Here is a 19328-nt window from a genome sequence, read left to right as displayed (position 1 = left end):
GAGAGTTTTTTTTTTTCTAGGAAATTATTTTTTTAAATGTCATTCTTTTTTAAATGTGCTGTAACAAGATACTTTATCTTAAAACGTTTTTTTAGTCTCAAATATTATTTTTTCCTATCAGTGTGAAAAATATTTATATCAAATATATTTTTTTCCTTTCAGATAATTTTTCCACTCTCAGATCACTTCTTTTTTGCATTTAATAAAAACACAAAAATAACTCCATACTCTGGCCTCAATCTTCATTTCATAGTCAGTTGTTTGTTAATTATGCTGAAAAACAGAAGTTTGTTAAATGGACAGGAAAGGATTCTGGGTGCCGTCCTCAGACAGCCAAGAACACATTTAATCTTCAACATCATGATGCAGGTTGGCTTTTGGACATTTCATGTGCATTGCATGTGATAAGTCAGCCCAGCTTAAGAGCTGAATGCTTCACCTCAATTATTTGAAACAAAAGGTTTCTCCCTAGTGTGGAGTAAGGTGTGCTTTTTAAGCTGCCTCTTGGACATAAACCTTTTGCTACAATCATTGCAAGAAAACGGTTTCTCCCCAGTGTGGCCCCACATGTGATATTGAAGCTCAGACTTACGTCTAAACCTTTTGCCACAATCACTACAAGGAAACGGTTTCTCCCCAGTGTGGTCCCACATGTGATATTTAAGCTCACACTCACGGCTAAACTTTTTGCCACAATTACTACAAGGAAACGGTTTCTCCTCAGTGTGGTCCCACATGTGATATTTAAGGTCACACTCACGTCTAAACTTTTTGCCACAATCATTACAATTAAACGGTTTCTCCTCAGTGTGGTCCCACATGTGATATTTAAGGTCAGACTCACGTCTAAACTTTTTGCCACAAACACTACAAGGAAACGGTTTCTCCTCAGTGTGGTCCCATATGTGATATCGAAGTGCAGCCTTAGACCTAAACTTTCTGCCACAATCACTACAAGGAAACGGTTTCTCCCCAGTGTGGTCCGACATGTGATATTTAAGTTCACGTTCACGTCTAAACTTTTTACCACAATCACTACAAGGAAAAGGATTCTCCCCACTGTGGTTCCACATGTGATATTTAAGGTCACACTTACGTCTAAACTTTTTGCCACAATCACTACAAGGAAACGGTTTCTCCTCAGTGTGGTCCCACATGTGATATTTAAGGTCACATTCACGCCTAAACTTTCTGCCACAATTATTACAAGGAAACGGTTTCTCCCCAGTGTGAATGGACATGTGATCTTTAAGATGACACTTAAATCTAAACTTTTTGCCACAATCACTACAAGGAAACCGTTTCTCAGCAGTGTGACTTTTTTTTCGTCGATTCCTTTTTGGTTTGGAAGAATCCTTTTTTAAATGGAGCCTCATGTGATTCTGAAGAGACTGTTTGGAGACTAATTGTTTACCACACTCTGAGCATCCGAAGGATCTTTTAGTGACTGATATTGGCCTCCAATCATGGTCACTGTCTGCATTTTCACATTCTGAATCTAAAGACACTGCACTCATGTCATCATCATCATCATCGTCATCACCGGTGGTCTCTGATGCTTTTTCATCCAGATGTGGTTGTGAATGACTATCTGGACTTGGATTTCTGTGTGGGTCTGGTCCTGTACAGTCCTCTCCATCAGGGTCTCTTTTCAGTTGTGTTGCTGAGCTGCAGGTTGGAGCTTCTGTCTCTCTGTTGTCTTCAATTTTGATTTGATGAAGCTGTGACAACTGAGGTTTCTCTTCATTTTCTTCACTCTTTACAGAATCATTGAATCTGTAGCCATCAGCCTCCTTCTGACCATAAAACCTCTTTCCCTCCTGACTGATCCCGAGTTCCTCCTCTTCCTCCTTTATCTGGAGTGACCCTGGGCTCAGCTGTTTCAGAGTGGAGTTCCCAGAAAACTCTTCTTTAATCACAAACAGCTGCTGGACATCTGCAGGAAAACAAAGAAACAGACATGGGCTCTCACTTATCAATTCAAGTCCTAATTTCCATTCAACAAGTGTACATTTTTTTAAATGATCAAAACAAGCAAAGCGCATAGAGGCGGAACACCTGAGATGCAGAGAAATGTGGCAACATGGACTCTGAATAACAAGATGAAAGGGGGGTGACAGCTGAGGAGGAGGCAGCCAAGCAGAGCCATACTGGGACAAAAAGTCTGGGCAGGACTCATAAACTCATCCGGGCCGCTCTGACTGGCCTCTTCAGCTGCCATCCTCATTTCATCTTTTTATTCTGTGTCCATTTCGCCACGTTTCTCAGCATCTCAGCTGTTCCGCCTCCACGCACTTTGCACGTTAATCCTTAAAATAAATATTACCATAATTTTGACTAGTTGCCATTATTACTGACAACTGAACAAATAATTTAGTCTGTGCACAGGTGTCAGTGCCAGGCAGACCGATCAGCCACACCGATGTAATGCATGTTTATTAATTTTATTCTAACAAGCAGGCCAGTCTGGCCACTTTCGGGAATTGTACCACTTTTCCCGTGGGCCGGTCCAGGCGTTTAGGATATTGTCAAATCATTACCTATAAAACAGTAATTATTAAATAAATGGGGAAAAAGTGTTAATATCTGTTGCATTTATTTCTTAAGGCATTTTCAAGCAACTATTTGTCCTTGTCAGTTGATACTAATAATAATAACTGGTCAACAGTAGGACAGTATTAACTTTATTTTTTGAATAATCAATGACACAGCAAAGCACTCGAAGGTGGGGTTTGCTACTAGTAGGAAGAGTAGGACACAAACCTCAGAAGTTTTTTAATATTTTCAGTCTCTACCAGCAGCAGCACACAGTCAGCCATCACAGCAAGTGAGTTCCCAGTTTCATAAATGAGTGATAGAGAGGCAGACATAAAAGCTACTGGATGTTCCTACTTAGGATATACAGGAGGTCCTAGTTGAGATTTCCTGGTGTCATTGATAAAATATTAATATAATGTGCTGTATTGAACTGGCAGAAGGATGTTTTACTTAAGCTGCTTGGCTTTAACACCTGTACACATGTACTGTACACAGCTGTCCTCATCCAACTCGGAAACAGCTGTAAGACTGCCAATGAGGAACATTTTATTATCCCAGGTTAAGTACTGATGAGGCAACTTTTTAACTTAATCAGGTTGTTGCTGTATCTGGTTGCACATTACATGATTGCACCTTTTTAGCTTGCTGGTTAAATGTGTGATGTCTGAGGTTTTGTGATAACTCCAGATGGAGCTTGTGTTTGTAAATGTTCTCAGAGTAGCATGAGTGAGATGTCTCACCATGGGACAAGCCTCACTACGTGTTCCTCTGAAGCACATCTCATTACGCCAATCCTGATTGGCTGGTGATCATGACGCTCGCGTCATCCTACCTTTAAGTAGCCTGCGCTACGATGCAGCATCATTCAAGATAAGCACCTCTTCTTGCTTTGCCCAGCAAGAAGGGCTGTCTGTGCCAGCACTTCCATACTGAGTGGAGCAGTGAAGTCGCGCATCGACAAGAACAACAGACACTGTGCGCTCTCTTTCGACGCAATCAGATCCACCAAGGCTTGGCCAAAGTGTGACCACACCTGTTCCACAATAGCTGGATGCAAGGTCCAATTGCCATACATTGTATCGTGTGGAGAGCAGATCCACCAGCTGGTTCTGAGAACCCGGGATGTGCGTCGCCATGAGAGATAGGAAACACTCGCTGCTCCAAATAGTCTGCGTGCCAGTGAGTGTAACCGGCGGGAGCGTACTCCCTCCTTGCCGGTTGACATAAGTCACCGTCGTTGTACTGTCGGTTCTCACCAAAAAGTGGTGTCCGCTGAGAAAAGGGAGAAAGCGTTTCAGTGAGAAAAACACTGCTAAGAGCTCCAGGTAGTTTATGTGAGATTGTTGGAGACCCCTGGTTCCAAATACCTCTCACACACTGGCCCTCGTGAATCTCACCTCATCATAACCGAAGTTCCCCATCACCAGTGGGGAACTTCCGGTTGAGTGAACGCTGGCGTGTCTGTCGTCGCTGCTCACTGGTAAAATTTAAAATTATTTTCTGACAAATTCCTACCTGGGACCTCTGGCTCGCTTTTCTCTTCACAAGAAGCAATGCGGATTCATCAGACCATACGCTGGTTTGCAGTCGGCTGGCTCCTTGTGTCTCTTGTCCACCCGCAAGCAGGCACACTCCTCCAGTATTCTGCTGCTGAACTTTTAAAACATCGGCGCCACACCTGCACTCCACAGCCACCACCTGGCCCCGTCGGAGACACATTCACCGCGGATCGCGCGGTAAGCTCCAGTACAATGACTCCATAAAATCAAATAGGTCCACTACTCGCCATCATCCCCATAATGCTGGCCGCGGTGTTAATCACAGTGTCCTGGCCAGCCTGCTTAGGTCGGACAACCCTGTGACCAAGAACAATTCCATCACCGTCAGCTTCGGCCTCCTTAACGCTCTCTCAGCAGCAAAGGGCATCTGATCCAAGATGTTCTTGTGGATCAAAAGCTAAACTTCTTGTGCCTGACTGAAACTTGGCAGCAGCCAGATGACTTTGCATCGGTCAACGAGTCAGCTCCGCCAGGGTTTGTTTACATCTGCCTGTCCCGTGCATGTGGCAGGGGCGTAGGTCTCGTGATGTTACACCGCGAGGGTTCGAAAGTCGTGCCCGTCCCTGCTGATCCCGTGTTCTCCTCGTTCAAGTACTCTGCCTCACTGCTGCCTGGACCCTCTCCTACAATTGTTGCTACTATCTACCACGACTTTTTAAATGACTTCTCTAATCTTGCACTTTTCTCATCTCTGACATCAAACAATTATTCTTGGTGACTTTAATATTCATATGGACAATAATGCTCTCTCCAAAGACTTCTCATCTTGTCTAGAAAGTTTTGGTTTGCAACAATACATTAATTTTCCAACTCACTGTAAAGGTCGTTTCTTGGATTTGGTCTGCTGTTCTGGTATCACTCCCTTCAACTGTAAACCTCATACGCTCCCTTGCACTGACCATAGACTCATTACTTTCAATGTCAACCTCCTTCTGTCCAGAATCATTCTCCCCCTGACCATCTCATTCCGTTGTGTTAAGGACATCAACATTGAGACTTTTTCCTTCTGAAATCATCAATTTTCTCAGACCACATGCCAACTGCTCACCTGATGACCTGGTTTCCCACTATAACAACAATCTTCATACTCTTCTGAATACTCATGCTCCACTGAAAACCAGATCCGTCTCTTTCACGCGCTCAGCTCCCTGGTTCACTCCAGACCTCCGTCGGCTCAAATCCCAAGGACGACAACTGGAACGACTCTATAACAAAACTGGATTCACTATACACAAAGAAATGTACAATAATCATTTAATGCTATACAAGGACAGTCTCTCCTTAGGAAAATCCATTTACTACTCTGGTTTAATTCAGTCCAATCAACACAATTTCAAAACTTTCTTCTCTCCTCATCAATATTACAAAGCCGCCCACCACATGCAATCCCCCAACTTCTGTAACTCACTCACGTCTTTGTCTCCAAAATCTCTGACATTCACCAACACCGGGCCTCGTGGAGAGCTGCAGTCTCTGGAGCAGACTTCACCACCCCCTACTTATCCCCCATAACCACATTCTCCAGTTTTATTCTCCCCTCCATCCAAGCCATCTCTGAATTTATCCTCAAATCCAAACCCTCTTCCTGTCAGCTCAATCCAATCCCTACAGCTCTTGTTAAAACCTGCCTCTCCTCACTTGCTTCCCTCATCACCAACCTCATTCACTCCTCCCTAACCTCTGGAACTGTCCCTCTTGCACTTAAAACCGCTACAGTCACACCTATCTGGAAAAAACCTGGCTTGGACCCCACTAATTTTAATAACCTTCGTCCAATTTCCAATTTACCCTTCATTTCCAAAATCCCCAAAGTCTGTTGCTTCACAACTTCGTAACCATCTTATTACTAACAATATTTATAAGCAGTTTCAATCCGCTTTCCGTCCCCTTCACAGTACTGAAAAAGAACTCCTCAAAATCTCCAACGACCTTCTCATAGCTTCAGATTCAGGTTTACTATCCATTCTCATCCCTCTGGACCTCACCGCAGCATTCAACACCATCTCTCACAGCATTCTCCTTGACAGACTATCATCCATCATCATCACTCACATTCCCCTCGCCTGGTTAACTTCTTACCTTTCTGGCCGCACACAATTCATTCGACTGAAATCCCATGTATCAAACTCTTTCCCTGTCTCTGCTGGTGTGCCCCAGGGCTCAGTCATGGGGCCCTTGCTTTTCATTATCTACATTCTTCCACTTGGTTACATCTTTTGCAGACACAATATTAATTTTCATTGCAACGCGGACGACACACAGCTCTGTCTCTCTACCAAACCATCCTCTTCACTTCCACCAGCCTCCCTCACCAACTGTCTACAAGAAATTCATTCTTGGTTTTCATCCAACTTCCTCAAACTCAACAGTTCTAAAACAGAAGTCCTCCTGGTAGGCACGCCCCACACTCTCTCCAAATCTAACAGTTTCCCCATTTCCATAAACAACTCAACTGTCCAGTCTGAGAGTAGAAACCCACCGCTGAAAACCTCTCATGTTGAGTCGAATTACTGGATGCCATCAGGCTGCCCTCTTTTTCTTCCTGGCATCTCCCTAGATTTTCCCGTGGCCTGGACGGCACATCGCTGCAATGATCATGGTGATCTCTTTCTACACAGTCGGCCCGGGCTTCGTGGTCATGTCCTCGCAGAGGTCCACTTGATAAGCGGAGAGCATGGAAATGACACTTAGTGCCCTGACAGCTGCAGCCTTGTAGGCTCTTTCAGTCATGGCAGACTGCAAACAGTCAGCTTTTGTTGGCAGAGTGGGGTTCCGTCACAACAGAAAACCAGGGGATAAATTAACTGCAGTGCATTTGCACACTGCCTGCATGTCCAAGCTTTGAGTAAAAGAGGCTGGTACGAGCTCCTGCTCTTCCCACGGAGCAGAAACTGTGTCAGGCTGTGTAGCTGGAGTGGACGGAATGAAGACACTGTCATCATATTTGTCTTCCTCGGATATGAAAAGTTCTGAGATGTCCTCTCCTTCTTCCTCATAGTCAAGATCGAGAACGTCGTCCACATGCGAGACCGTCAATGCCATGTCCAGGTGAGATCTCCAGCTGGTTACGGCATGCGGCCCATGCTCTGGATCCGTCTCCTGCTTGTCGTCACCGGTAGGCGGCAGTCCTGCAGGGGACAAGCAGGTATCTTGCCCAACAAGCTAGTTTGGTGTGCTAGCCGGTGTCTTCATGGTTAAACAGGCACGGTGTCTGCAAGAACGAGGGGCTAGGATAAACATCCGGGTGTGTCCCAGCCCGAGGCACCTCGAGCAGACCTGGTGTGGGTCCTTGCTCGAGATCTTGTTTCTGTAGACGCAGGAACAAGCCCCAGAGTCCCCGTTCCCTCTGGTGTGAGGGAGGTTATCGGCCATTTCTAGCTAGGTGGAGTGCTAGCTAAAATGTTTTTGTTAGCTGGAGTGCAAAACAAATGACACGGTGTTAGCTGGTGTGCCAAACCGTGCGAATATAACCTTGTGGTGATACGCCTCAAGCAGTTAGCGCTAGGGATGTTCCGATGCACAAAAAAAAAAAAAAAATTACTATAAAATTGAGTTAAGTTAAGGCTATTTATGAAGTGCATGCACCATTAAAGCAATGTTATGTGAGCGAGCTGTATGTGGCAAGATGGCCGCCAGGGCGAACATTCAACTTCATTGGCGAGCAGCATGTGCATCTCGTTTTATTGTAGATATCTATGGGTCCACCATCAGCCAGTAGCTAATCAACTGCAGTTCCACCATCAGCAAGTAGAGGGCATGTAACTAATCAACTGCAGTTCCACCATTAGCCAGCAGAGGGCAGTTACTAAGAATCTGCAGTTACACAATCAGCCAGTAGAGAGCATTAAAAATAATAATCTGCAATTCCACCATCAGCCTAAAGAGGATTGGAATTAATCAACTCCAGTTTGACCATCAGCCAACAGAGGGCAGTAACTAATAAACTGCAGTTCCACCGTGAGTCTGAAGGAGTGTACTTAATCAACTGCAGTTGCACCACCAACCAGTAGAAGACAGTAACTAATTAACTGCAGACCTACCATTAGCCAGCAGAGGACATTAACTAAGAAACTGCAGACCTACCATCAGCCAGTAGAGGACATTAACTAAGAAACTGCAATTCCACCATCATGTACGCATTGTATGTTTTCCACCATGTACGCTGACTTGTAGTAGCCTAAATATTGATTTAACATAAATACCTTGTGCGTGTGTATATTCATTGCACTTATCTGTTTATTTTCATATTAAAGTCCATGGTTAAAGCTCTGCTCTAGAATCTGGTAAGGGCAGGTGGAGGAGTATGTCTATATGTCAAATGAGAGGTTTGTGAAGAATGTCAATCGTTAATGACAGGGATATTCCTGCCCTTAAGAGTGCTCCTGCTAACACCGCTTGGAGATGCATAACTACGCCGGTACTATTAACTCTACCTTCTCCACCGTGACTCCGATGGATACTTCAAGAAATGCATCCAGTACAAGAAGACAACTGAATACAAGTCCACCTACGCTGCCACCTATTACGATTATGCTGCAATCAAAAATCTGGATAACAAGGTGGATGATTTCGGGAGACAGTTGAAAGAAAGTTCAGAAATGTTTGCCCGCATCACACAGTAACTCGAACAAAACTCACTTGCTGAATGCAAGTCTAAAATTGAAAGACTCAGGCAGGAGGTCATCACTATAAAAAAAAAACTAAAAATGACTTTTGGAATCAGAAGATATAAATGGAACCTGAGGTTGTTGGGCCTAAAAGAACAAGAGGAGAAAATCTTAGCGAAAATGTGGAAAATCTTCTCTCAAACATCATAACTCAATGGACAAACCAAATTAAAGACATGATCAACATGATCCACAGCATGGAGAGAAAAGAAGAAGCTTTCAGGTAATCAGGATACGGTCTGGAAAATGACAAAGGACTCATTGGTGTGCGAAGAACAAGACCTTCCCTTTATTCAAGATTTCATCAAAGACAACCAGCAAGCACAAGAGGAACTGTGGCCAAGAATGAAAAATGCCAGATCTCAGGGTAAGGTGGCCTTCTACAGAGGTCATGTTGCAGTGATTGATGGCCGTGTGATAAAAACCTCGTCTCCTTTCTGAAAGTGATGACCTTCATGATTAGACATTAAGCTCTCTACTTCAAAACCCACAAAGAGTATATATACCTTAAAAATCTGTTCATATCTTGAAGTAGCACTAAATGTAGCTCTGTTTTCTTATGTGTACTATTATTTTACTCCAGTGAGGAGAGATTAGAATAGAGAGTAGTACTTCCGGTGGCGCCATAGACACACGCACGAAATGTGGGCTCCCCACAGTGATATTTTGCTGTTAATAGAATATATGCTATCTTAATCGAGAGGGGATGAACCTAAGTTTTCAAAGACAAATATAAGCACGGTTAAAGATACGAGAAATGCAGGGAAACAGCAGAAATCGCAAGAAGAAGTTAAAGGAAAAAAAAAGGCCTGCCATCCTTCACAAAGGAGGCAAGCGGAAAAGTGGACATAATTAACATGGAGGAGATTCTCCAGGAGTTGAGAGAGTTGAGGAAAAAAACAGAGTCCTCCACAGATACAAAGACCTCGTTATCCAGACTGGAAGTGTTTGTCACAGATTTGAACCAGAGGATGGAGAAATTAGAGCAGAGAACAGAGGAGGTGGAAATGAGTCAGTGCTGCAGAGGACACCACATAGCGCCGCAACAATCTGAGAATCTATCAAGTCCCCGAAGAGAGTGAGAAAAATGACACGGCTGGCTTTGTGAAAAGACTAATTGAAAACACACTACAACTCCCGGCGGACGTAAATATACAGATTGAGAGAGCGCACAGGTCGCTGGGACTAAAGCCCGCCAGGGAGGCAGCCCCACGCTCCATCATCATCATAAATAATCCTATAAAAAGAAAGAAGATTCTAACTCAGTTGAAAAAACTTAAGTGTTCAATAGGAATGTGTTGTAGGGGGAATTACCAAGAGCCCGGAATGAGTAAAAGTATGAGATTTATCACAGGAGAAGTATAAGAAAAGTACAGACCAAAGAATTACTTCCACAAATGTTGCAGGAGACTCACTTAAATGATGTAGAACATAAGAAATTAAGAAGAGAATGGGACGCAAAGAAGTTTTATGCATTTTGTTCAAATAGCAGAAAGAGGGGAGTAGCAATTATGATTAACTAATCAATTAATTTTGCATGTCAGAAAGAAGTAAAGGATGAAGAAGGTAGATACATACTTATTGTGGAAACTGTAGGTGGAATAGAATAGACCATCATAAATATTTATGCTCCCAATGAGGATTACCTTACTTGTTTTTTTTAAAGAAGTAGTGTCTGTGATGGCAAGGGAAGCCAGAGAAACCATAATTCTGGCAGGTGACTTTAATTGTGTTTTAAATGGGAAAATGGTTCAATTTCCTTCTGATTATGGACCCCCTAGTAGGAAATCTAAAGCAACAAAACACATGTTAGAAGAATTAGGGCTGGTTGACAGTTGGAGAGCCAAGAATCCAACAACTAAAGATTCCACCTTCATGTCCATGGTACATGGGTCTTATTCTAGGATTTATCTAATTTGTATTTCAAAACAGAACCTGCACAAAATAAGGGAGTGTGTTATTGAACCAAGTACTTTATCTGATCATGGCTCTGTAAGACTAAAATTAAACGTAGGCTTGAGCTGGCGCTTCAAATACTGGAGAATGAATATTTCATTGCTGACAGACCCAAGTATTAAAGATCATACATAAAGCAAACAATAACCGAATACGTCACGATTAATGATGATGGATCAGTATGCCCCTCAACTCTTTGGGAAGGGGCAAAGCCGGTGCTGAGAGGGAAGTGTATTGAGATTTCTGTCAAACTAAACAAACAGAGGATGGAAAGGGAGATAAAGTTGGAGAGTGATATAAAATTATTAGAACGTGAATATAAAATGATCAGAGACAAAAATGTACTGAAGCAGCTACAAAATTGCAGAACCTCCTTAGACGAACATCTCACACGTAAAGCTGAGGGAGCGCTTCAATATGCAAGCCAGAGATACTATGACATAGGAAACCGAGCAAGCTGACTACTTGTCTTTCAACTGAGAAAATAACAGTCAAACTGTATTGTTCCTAAAATAAAACACCCAACATCGTTGGCTAAGGTCTCACGTCCAGAAGAAGTAGCCAAAGCTTTTCAAATTTTCTATAAAAAGCTTTATGATACACCAAAAGAAACAAAGTAAGAAGAAACTGGAAGCTCTGTTTAAGAATCTTAATTTAGCAAAACTGAGTCAGAAGCAGATGAATTAGTAGCTCCAATTAGTAAAAGTGAGATACGAGATGTTGATTGAAACATTTAAAAACAACAAATCCCCTGGCACAGATGGCATACCGGGCGAATTCTATAAAACCTTTATGGAGGAGCTTGTCCCAAAACTCTGTCAGGTCTTCAGTCATACCTTACAAGAAAATGGCCCACAAAAAAGTTGGTCAGAAGCCATAACAGCAGTAATACATAAGGAAGGGAAGGATCCGCTGGAAAACCAGGATGAGATAGCAAGATTCTAAAAACTACCATCCAATTTCTCTCTTGAACTGTGACTACAAACTATTGACGTACATTTACACTAACAGACTAAAGAAAGGTCTTAAGGATGTCTTTTCTGAGACACCAACTGGTTTTATGAGCAAAACATCTATTCACAATAATATCAGACTGGTACAAGACTTGATTGATGACAGAGGTTTCATTCTGTTCCTAGACTTCTACAAGGTTTCTGATATGTTAGAGCATCAATTTATTTATTTTTTACATATTTATGGCTGTGGGTCATATTTCTGTAGAGTAATAGAAAGTTTCTACAACAGTATAACAAGCTCAGTAGCACTTCCACATAGTACGCCTCCAAGCTTTTCTATTGTAGAACTAGTACAGACAATGTGTATGTTCTTATATTACTTAGTTATTTGGGTCGTCAGTTATATTGCATAGTACAGGAAGACCGTTTGTGTTTTAGTAGTACAGCTGACATGAATAACAGCTGATAAACTACTTGCTACAGTGGTCAGATGAGCTGCTGCTGTGGAGTGCACACAAAAGTCTATATTTGAAGAACGATGATTAAATTATCCCATTTGGGCCAGGAGAGCCAAAAAAGAAGCCAGCAAAATAACCTAATTCACAGTCATGAAAATGAACGTTGCTGCTTTACTGTTTCGGAGAAAAGACATACATAAAAGATGAATAAAGGAGGTGATAAAAATCAGAAAGCGAACCCAAAACACTGTCAACGGTGATGAAGCGTTTATGCTCCCACACAGAAACCACTGGGCGGCGGGTAACCTGATGGGTGTCAGGTTTCCCGTGAATAACAGCTGATGAATAACACGTTACAGCGGTCAGATGACCCTTTTGAGGCAGAGTGCAGGTGAAATAATCTAAATAAAGAAAATTAAATGATCATTTTTGAGCCTCAAGAGAAGTCAGCATCATGTATTGTTTACCCAGCGGGCATTCGACCGACGTTAAACGTTTAAATGTGGTTGAAATAATGTCAGTTTATGAAAAAAGTTGATTCAACTTTAAAACAACGTTGAACACAAAATAGTTGAAGTAGTGTTGTCAACTCACCATGGAGTCACCATGGAAATATAAACAATTCTTTGTTGTATGTCGAATTAACATTATTTTTACAACCATGACTAATAAAAAAAATTCTGAAATATATCAGTTGAAAAATAATGTTGATTCAACATCCAAACAATGTTGATCAATTAACTGTTGAAAAATTGTTGATGCATGAATAATGATACAGTGTTAAAAGATCAACTCTCAATCAAATTTAAGTTTTGCCTACGTTGCTGTAAGTTGTTTTTGCACATGCAAAGATGGCCACAGCAAATTGTGTATCTTGGGGCAGGTAGTGATGGAATGAAGTTTGTTTTCGAAGTTCGATAGCGGCCCGTTTGCGCATGCATCTAGTCGGGCTTCTAAGGTAAACGGGCAGTGACAGAAGCAACTCCAGTCTGATTCGTCAGTTTGGAACATAGTTCAAGGACTTGATTGGTAGATGGCAGTTGTCTGTCACCTCCTTGATTGTGGTGACGGTGACACCCGCTTGCGCATGTGCAGTGGGTCTGTGTCGTCATCGTCAGGCTAGCAGACAGACCAGTTTGAACTGGTTGGATTTGGCGGTAGTCACAACAGTAAAACGGTAAGCAACGTTTTTTAAGTTATATTTCATAATAAAACTGTGATGTTATGCTTTGGTTAATGGTTAGTTTTGGCTATACAGTCAACAGCAGCATTCGCCAACGGGTTTACTAGCAGTGGTAACTAACGTTAGCTAGCAGAGTGTCTTTTGAGCTAGCTAGCACATGCTTACACTTGTTATAGCGGCATTTGCCGCTGGAGGAAAAACCCAACCTGACCCGTTATTCAGTTATCTCTTGTTGAGAATACACCACCAACATTTATCAAACTTGAGTTTGAAAGACGTATGTTAATTAACGTTACACTTTGTCCAGACGTATAAGAAATGTGTCAGACCAGTGTTGGCTGAACCGGCTGAAAACACGGTTTTCATACATTACATAATCTGTAATTTGGCCTCCTGCCACAGACTGTTGTGGAAATTGTTAGTTACCTGTAGAGTTTCTGTGAACTCTGTAGCTTGTATATTATAATAGATAATAAGAGTTTGTCATTTATTTAATTATGTTACTTTTCTGATGTCAGGTCAGCAGTTTATTTCCCTTTTTTATTTTCAGTTATAAGTTATAACAGAGTGTGAACGTCATCTGATGAATAAGGTGGTTGAATAAAGAGTTTGAATTCAATGTTCTTTTTTGTGGGCTTCTTTGAAAGTAAGCCATTAAACATAAAATGTACCAAAAATATATTCAACATTAAAAGAAAAAAAAAAAATCTAATACGTGTTTTATATTTGATTGGGTCTCAAATATTTTGAAGTTTAGTATGCCATACCAGAACTGAAAGTTTACAACTTCAATTGAATGCCACAATTAAAATGCTACATTTAGACTAATCTATATGTGTAAAGTAATTTCTAATTAATGACATGCTAACCCTTACCTGTGTCTAAACCCTCTAAAGATGCAGAAAGAGCACCGATGGGCATCCCCTCAAGCCCTCAATCTCGATCCTTGGCACACAGTGGAAGCAGGAATGAGTCTCTCTCCATTTGAGCATCTTTCCAATGGTCGAAGGTATTTTTTTTTAAATGATCATCAAATAAGGGTGTAATAATTCACTTAACTTACAATTAAAGTGTCAAATGTTTCAGAGGATCTTTAAGAAAATGATTCTTTAAATCACTTTAGCTAATGTTTTAGCTTCTAAAGCTTTTTAGCTTTAGCCACCTGCCCCCTAGTAAAAGTGGAAATTTCTACAAGACACTACAAGAAATCATATGCTGTTGCAGTCTAGAGACCTACATTTACTTTTTGTACAATGTGTTTTGATAAATGCAACATAAGGAAATTATGTGTTTTGGTATTTTGTTGTAACTGCTGTTTTTTGTTTGTTTGTATGTTTTGTTTGTTTTTTTTCTCCCTTGTAGACACTGTCTTCAGTTCACAGGACAACAACAACAAACATTGATGAGTATATTTCAAAATACTCAAAATATGCACCAGAGAAGATGGGAGGTTTTCCTGCAGTGTTGAATGTTCCCTACGTTCAGGACATTTTTCAGTGTACAGCCTTTTTCTATGCAGAATTTACTACAAACAATATTGTCAATGTTGCCCAATGTTTGGGCTCTTTTTCATTGTCAGATAATAAAGCAGTGTCATACTTTATATAAATGTCTTTCTCTTCCTTTAACGAGTTGGCCCATTTCATAGCTGTTGTGAACATTTAAATGACAAATGTATTTGGTCCTTTCCGTGTATTGTAGATGAGATCTCTTTTAAGATTATTAGTTACACAAAACATCGTGATTGCTATGTCTTGTCTAGTAAAGATAAAAATATGTCCAATAAGAGAGCCATGCACTCGTAAATGGAGATTTAGTTGATAAAAAGTGTAAAGTGAAATACAAAAAGATTTTACTTATAACCATTGTGTTTGTTTGGTTTTTTTGTTGTTTGTTGCACTGTTTTTTAAGAAATTCTGCAAACTTAATAATAATGTACCCATTTCAAGGTGTTTGCTGTTATTGGAGATAAATTGTTCAACACAAATACTTTAGTAAAAACAGTGCATCATAACTATATATACATGTCAAGCTATGTTGAAAAGCAAGACTTCATAGTGACGTTGAAATTTCAACGTTGATTGGATTTGCAAAATCAAAACTAAAATCAATGTTGATTCAATGTTGGCAAATTCACCTATGTTGAGAAACATGACGTTAAAATGACGTTGCTATTTCAACGTTGATTGGATTTGCAAAATCGAAACAAAATTCAACGGTTATTCAACACTGGCACCCGACGTTGATTCAACAGTGACTTGACGTTAAAATGCCAGCTGGGTACATAATTACCCTAACTTCCTCCTAATAATAAGCTGTAGCAGTTAATTCAGTCGTGAAAATTATTGGAAATTGGAGTTTATTTAATAAATGATCGATAAATCATGTCAATCTCACTTTACAATCTAAACAAAAGCTGCAAAAACAGTAAGGCAGAAAGATGCTTGATAGCGTTTCTGATTATGTCTGTACTTGTAATTAATCCGCGAAAGCAATATGTTAAAACAACACACTTCCTCTAACATGGACATAAAGTCATTGTCAGGTATGCGTGTTATGTTGTCTTGATACTGAGAAGGATGCAGACTAGAAACACCTAAAGAAATTGAGCAAAACGGCTTTAACAGGCTCTCTCGGATCGTCCCTTTGTAGAGTGCTAACGCAAAAGAAAAAGATCCGTAACGCTTCGCCATTATTTGTGCAGAGAACGCTCCAATACATTTAAATCATCTGATTATTTAACAACAGTTTCTCTTACATAAATCATCCCATTAAATCTGTTATTCTTACCTGCGGGTTCATTCTTAACATCCTGCAGCTGATGAAGTCCGAAGGGTTTAATCTCCATGTAATCATACAGAAGCAAACTTTCACTGTTGTTTTGTTTAAGATAAAACAATTTTTTCATTGTTTCCGTACTGGTTCTGTATTCTTTTGAGATAAAACAGGTTTTCACAGAATCGATTACAGCTTATTGCCGCCAATGTTTTCGTTATACAAACTTCCACAGCGTCGCTTTGTGTTTGCGAACTAGTAGTTCCTGCACGTGTGTATTAGGGATTTTGATCAGGCATCTGCACGGACACGCTTTCATTCTTCTTCTCGAGTTTCAGCAGCCTAGACGTGGCGGTTGCTGCCATCTACCGGTGTTACAATTCTTCGTCAACTAGATACAGTCATTGTTAGACTCCTTTCCCTATAAATTATATTCATTTATATAAATTTTGTGTAAAGATTGCAACTGTGAATTTGTTATGGTCCTGCTTGTTTTTCCACATGCACATTTACCATCTGAACATTTTGTTATCTGAGCCAGGTGCAAGTTTCTAATTTTTCCAGTAAATTGACATACTTTTTTTGTTTGATTGTCAAATTTGTGGGATCCTTCTACTAGTTTAGAAAACATAATTTTTTTTCACACTGTTAAGTAGTCCTAATTATCTTCAAAAAGTAGTGCTTCTGTTGCTTTAAACAGTGGGTCCATCACTACACAGAGACATATCTTAACTTGATTTGTGGCTCTTTTTTAATGCATTCAACTTAAAGAATACATTGATCATCATCAACATCAGAATTTTCTTTATAGAAATGCTCATTTTCCTGGTTCTATTTCATAATACCTGCTCTCCTCCTCCTGTTTTCTGTATTTGAATTGCTTGTGCTATATATTTTCAACTGTTTAACAAGCATGTTCACTGCTTCATGGAACGAAGGACGGAGATTATCACCTCCTTGAACACTGGTCATTTTGAGCACTAATTTTGATTTTGTTTGGCAAGTGTATCAGGTCCTAACTTTGTTCAGTACAACCTACAACATGGTTCCGTATTTTTCCTTGTTCTTCCATATGTCAATTATACACCAAATTTCCTCTTGTAGTTTTAGTGGCTTTAGATTTTAAAAGCAGATTTAAATTAGACTGCCAACAAAACTATTTCTGTGGCTCTATTAAATCCGGAGTATAACATCTGTATTTCCAGCTCTCTGTATTGATGAATACAACTTCATGGGCAGTAAATACAACAAAATGTTAAGAGAATAAACGCACAAAAGAATGTTCCCTCTTCCTGTCAGAAAAAAATCAATTAGGATGTTCTAAGAAAGTGATACCATCAGAACTACAACCATTTTTTTCTAGTTTCCTTTCAAACCCCAAATCAACTATTTGTTTTGAAGTTCACTTTAAAGCAATGAGTAATATTTCACTATGTTATGATTATTTATTTATTTTTAAGTTCAAGGTAAAGGTTGAACATGAATTAATTTTTTGCATGAAAGATAAAAACTCAGGAGCATCTTTTCTACAGTTGCTTTATTGTTATATCCCTTTTGGACAAGATTTATAAGTAGTTATCTTAAAAAAAATAGTACCTGCAATTGATCATTCTGCACAGAGTAATACATTTATTTAATTTAATTAATTTATTTTTACTTCAATCAGATTTTTTATTATATTTTTTTGATAATGGAGAAATCACAAACATCTTTAAATACTTTCTCAAACTGTCCTATTCTTAGCAATGCCATTTTCTTCCCCCTGTTTTGAATGAAAATATTTTCTTCTTTTCACCTGGTCCCGGTGTTGCTACTACAATAAAATGACCTGATTTCTTTAATGAAAACTGAAAATTTTTCCAGTTCTGTGGTTTGTTATATGTTACCATGGATGTGGTGAGTTAGCGACCACTAGGTGGCGCATTGTAACCAAGCTAAGGTTGTTGTCTGCTGTTCGTTCTAGTGGTGTTAATAAAGTAGGCTAATAATGAGTAGCATTAAAAAGTATCAAGCATTGTGTCAGTCTGGTGTGTGGATGTGCAAGCAACCAGATCAACAAAGCAAGAACACGACATGGTTCATTTATTTTTATGATTATTTTTTGGAGTAATTGGTTACGTGACTGAAGTAAAAGAGGAAAGATAATAGTGGAAAGTATTTTATTACTTGGTCAGGTAAGGTTTATTTATAAAGCACATTTCCAACAGGTCATGCTGCCCAAAGTACTTTACAAACTAAAATACATAAAATAAAATACTTAAATAAAGATTACTCCAAAGTTTGAATTTTAATATATTATTTTACGCTCTGGATAACAATATAAAAAATGAAACTAAAGAACATTTTCAGTCATCCTACTTATGCTAATATTGTGTTCCTTTTGTATCTGATTCAGAGTGTTTATCCCAGACAATGTTGCATCTAAAAGAATAGGCAGGACTCTCAACCCTTAAATACACCTGCAGAAGATTAGTTTGATAAAATATAAAATCCCAACTGTATGAAGGGTAGTAAAGTGGGTGTAATGGTTGTGTTGTTCAGTAACATTTGCATTTGTATTGCTTCATGCAGAAAAACTGGGTCCCCAAAACCAACTCCAACCAACAAATTATGCAATTAAACTTTAATATGAGTTTCATACAATCAAAAATAAGCTAAATCAATAAAAAAAAAAGTTTAATAATACAACAAGGGAGAGCTTGTTTGGGTCAGCTCAAAAGCCAAGCATAGAAGTGTCTGTCCTAAATTCCAGAGGAGATTTATGAGCCGCTATAGAGTGGTGAAGAGGTTAACAGATCTATCGCCCAGAACCTGTTGAAGGGGAAGCTGAAATGACTCAAACTTTGTCTCTCCCCCACACTACAGACAGCCAGGTTGACGACGTATGGGACAGAGAGGCAGAACAGATGCTAGCGGCAGTACCATCTGGGTTCCACGGTGTGCATCAGAGCCAGGTGCAAAATCAGAAGGGGCAGAGATCGGTCTGCCAGTGTCGACACACTTATCATCTATGAGGATGTGGGAGATAAACAGATAAACAGCCTGCAGAAGAGATGGTACCCAGCATCCACCAGCTTATAGAACCAGCATCAGAAGGGACGGCTGTGTTAAATGATGCAGATGAAAGAGGAAGATTGGAACAGCAGAGATTCCAGGAGACACGTCAAAAGCAAACAGAGATCACCAGTGTGATCAAGAGGTTACGACATGTCCTGACTCTGAAATGATTCAACTTT

General features: G+C 40.1%; 1 protein-coding gene across 2 annotated transcripts; it reads right to left on the bottom strand.

Moving 5' to 3' along the window:
* Positions 1-328: 328 nt before the first annotated feature.
* On the bottom strand, positions 329-16410 carry LOC121632951 (gastrula zinc finger protein XlCGF57.1-like). Of its 2 annotated transcripts, XM_041974788.1 has the most exons (3): positions 16108-16410; positions 1104-1936; positions 329-851 (listed from the first exon to the last, which is right to left on the bottom strand). In XM_041974788.1, the coding sequence occupies exons 1-3, from the start codon at positions 16223-16225 to the stop codon at positions 441-443; spliced, it is 1362 nt and encodes a 453-aa protein (XP_041830722.1). In that variant the 5' UTR covers positions 16226-16410; the 3' UTR covers positions 329-440. The 2 variants fall into 2 exon arrangements, with proteins under 2 accessions (XP_041830722.1, XP_041830721.1); XM_041974787.1 differs by having other exon boundaries at positions 329-1936.
* Positions 16411-19328: the final 2918 nt, after the last annotated feature.

Source organism: Melanotaenia boesemani, chromosome 21 (genome assembly GCF_017639745.1).
Source record: "Melanotaenia boesemani isolate fMelBoe1 chromosome 21, fMelBoe1.pri, whole genome shotgun sequence".
Taxonomy (NCBI): Eukaryota; Metazoa; Chordata; class Actinopteri; order Atheriniformes; family Melanotaeniidae; genus Melanotaenia; species Melanotaenia boesemani.
The sequence above is the reverse complement of the archived record's forward strand: the minus strand, read 5'-3'. Positions and strand labels throughout refer to the sequence as shown.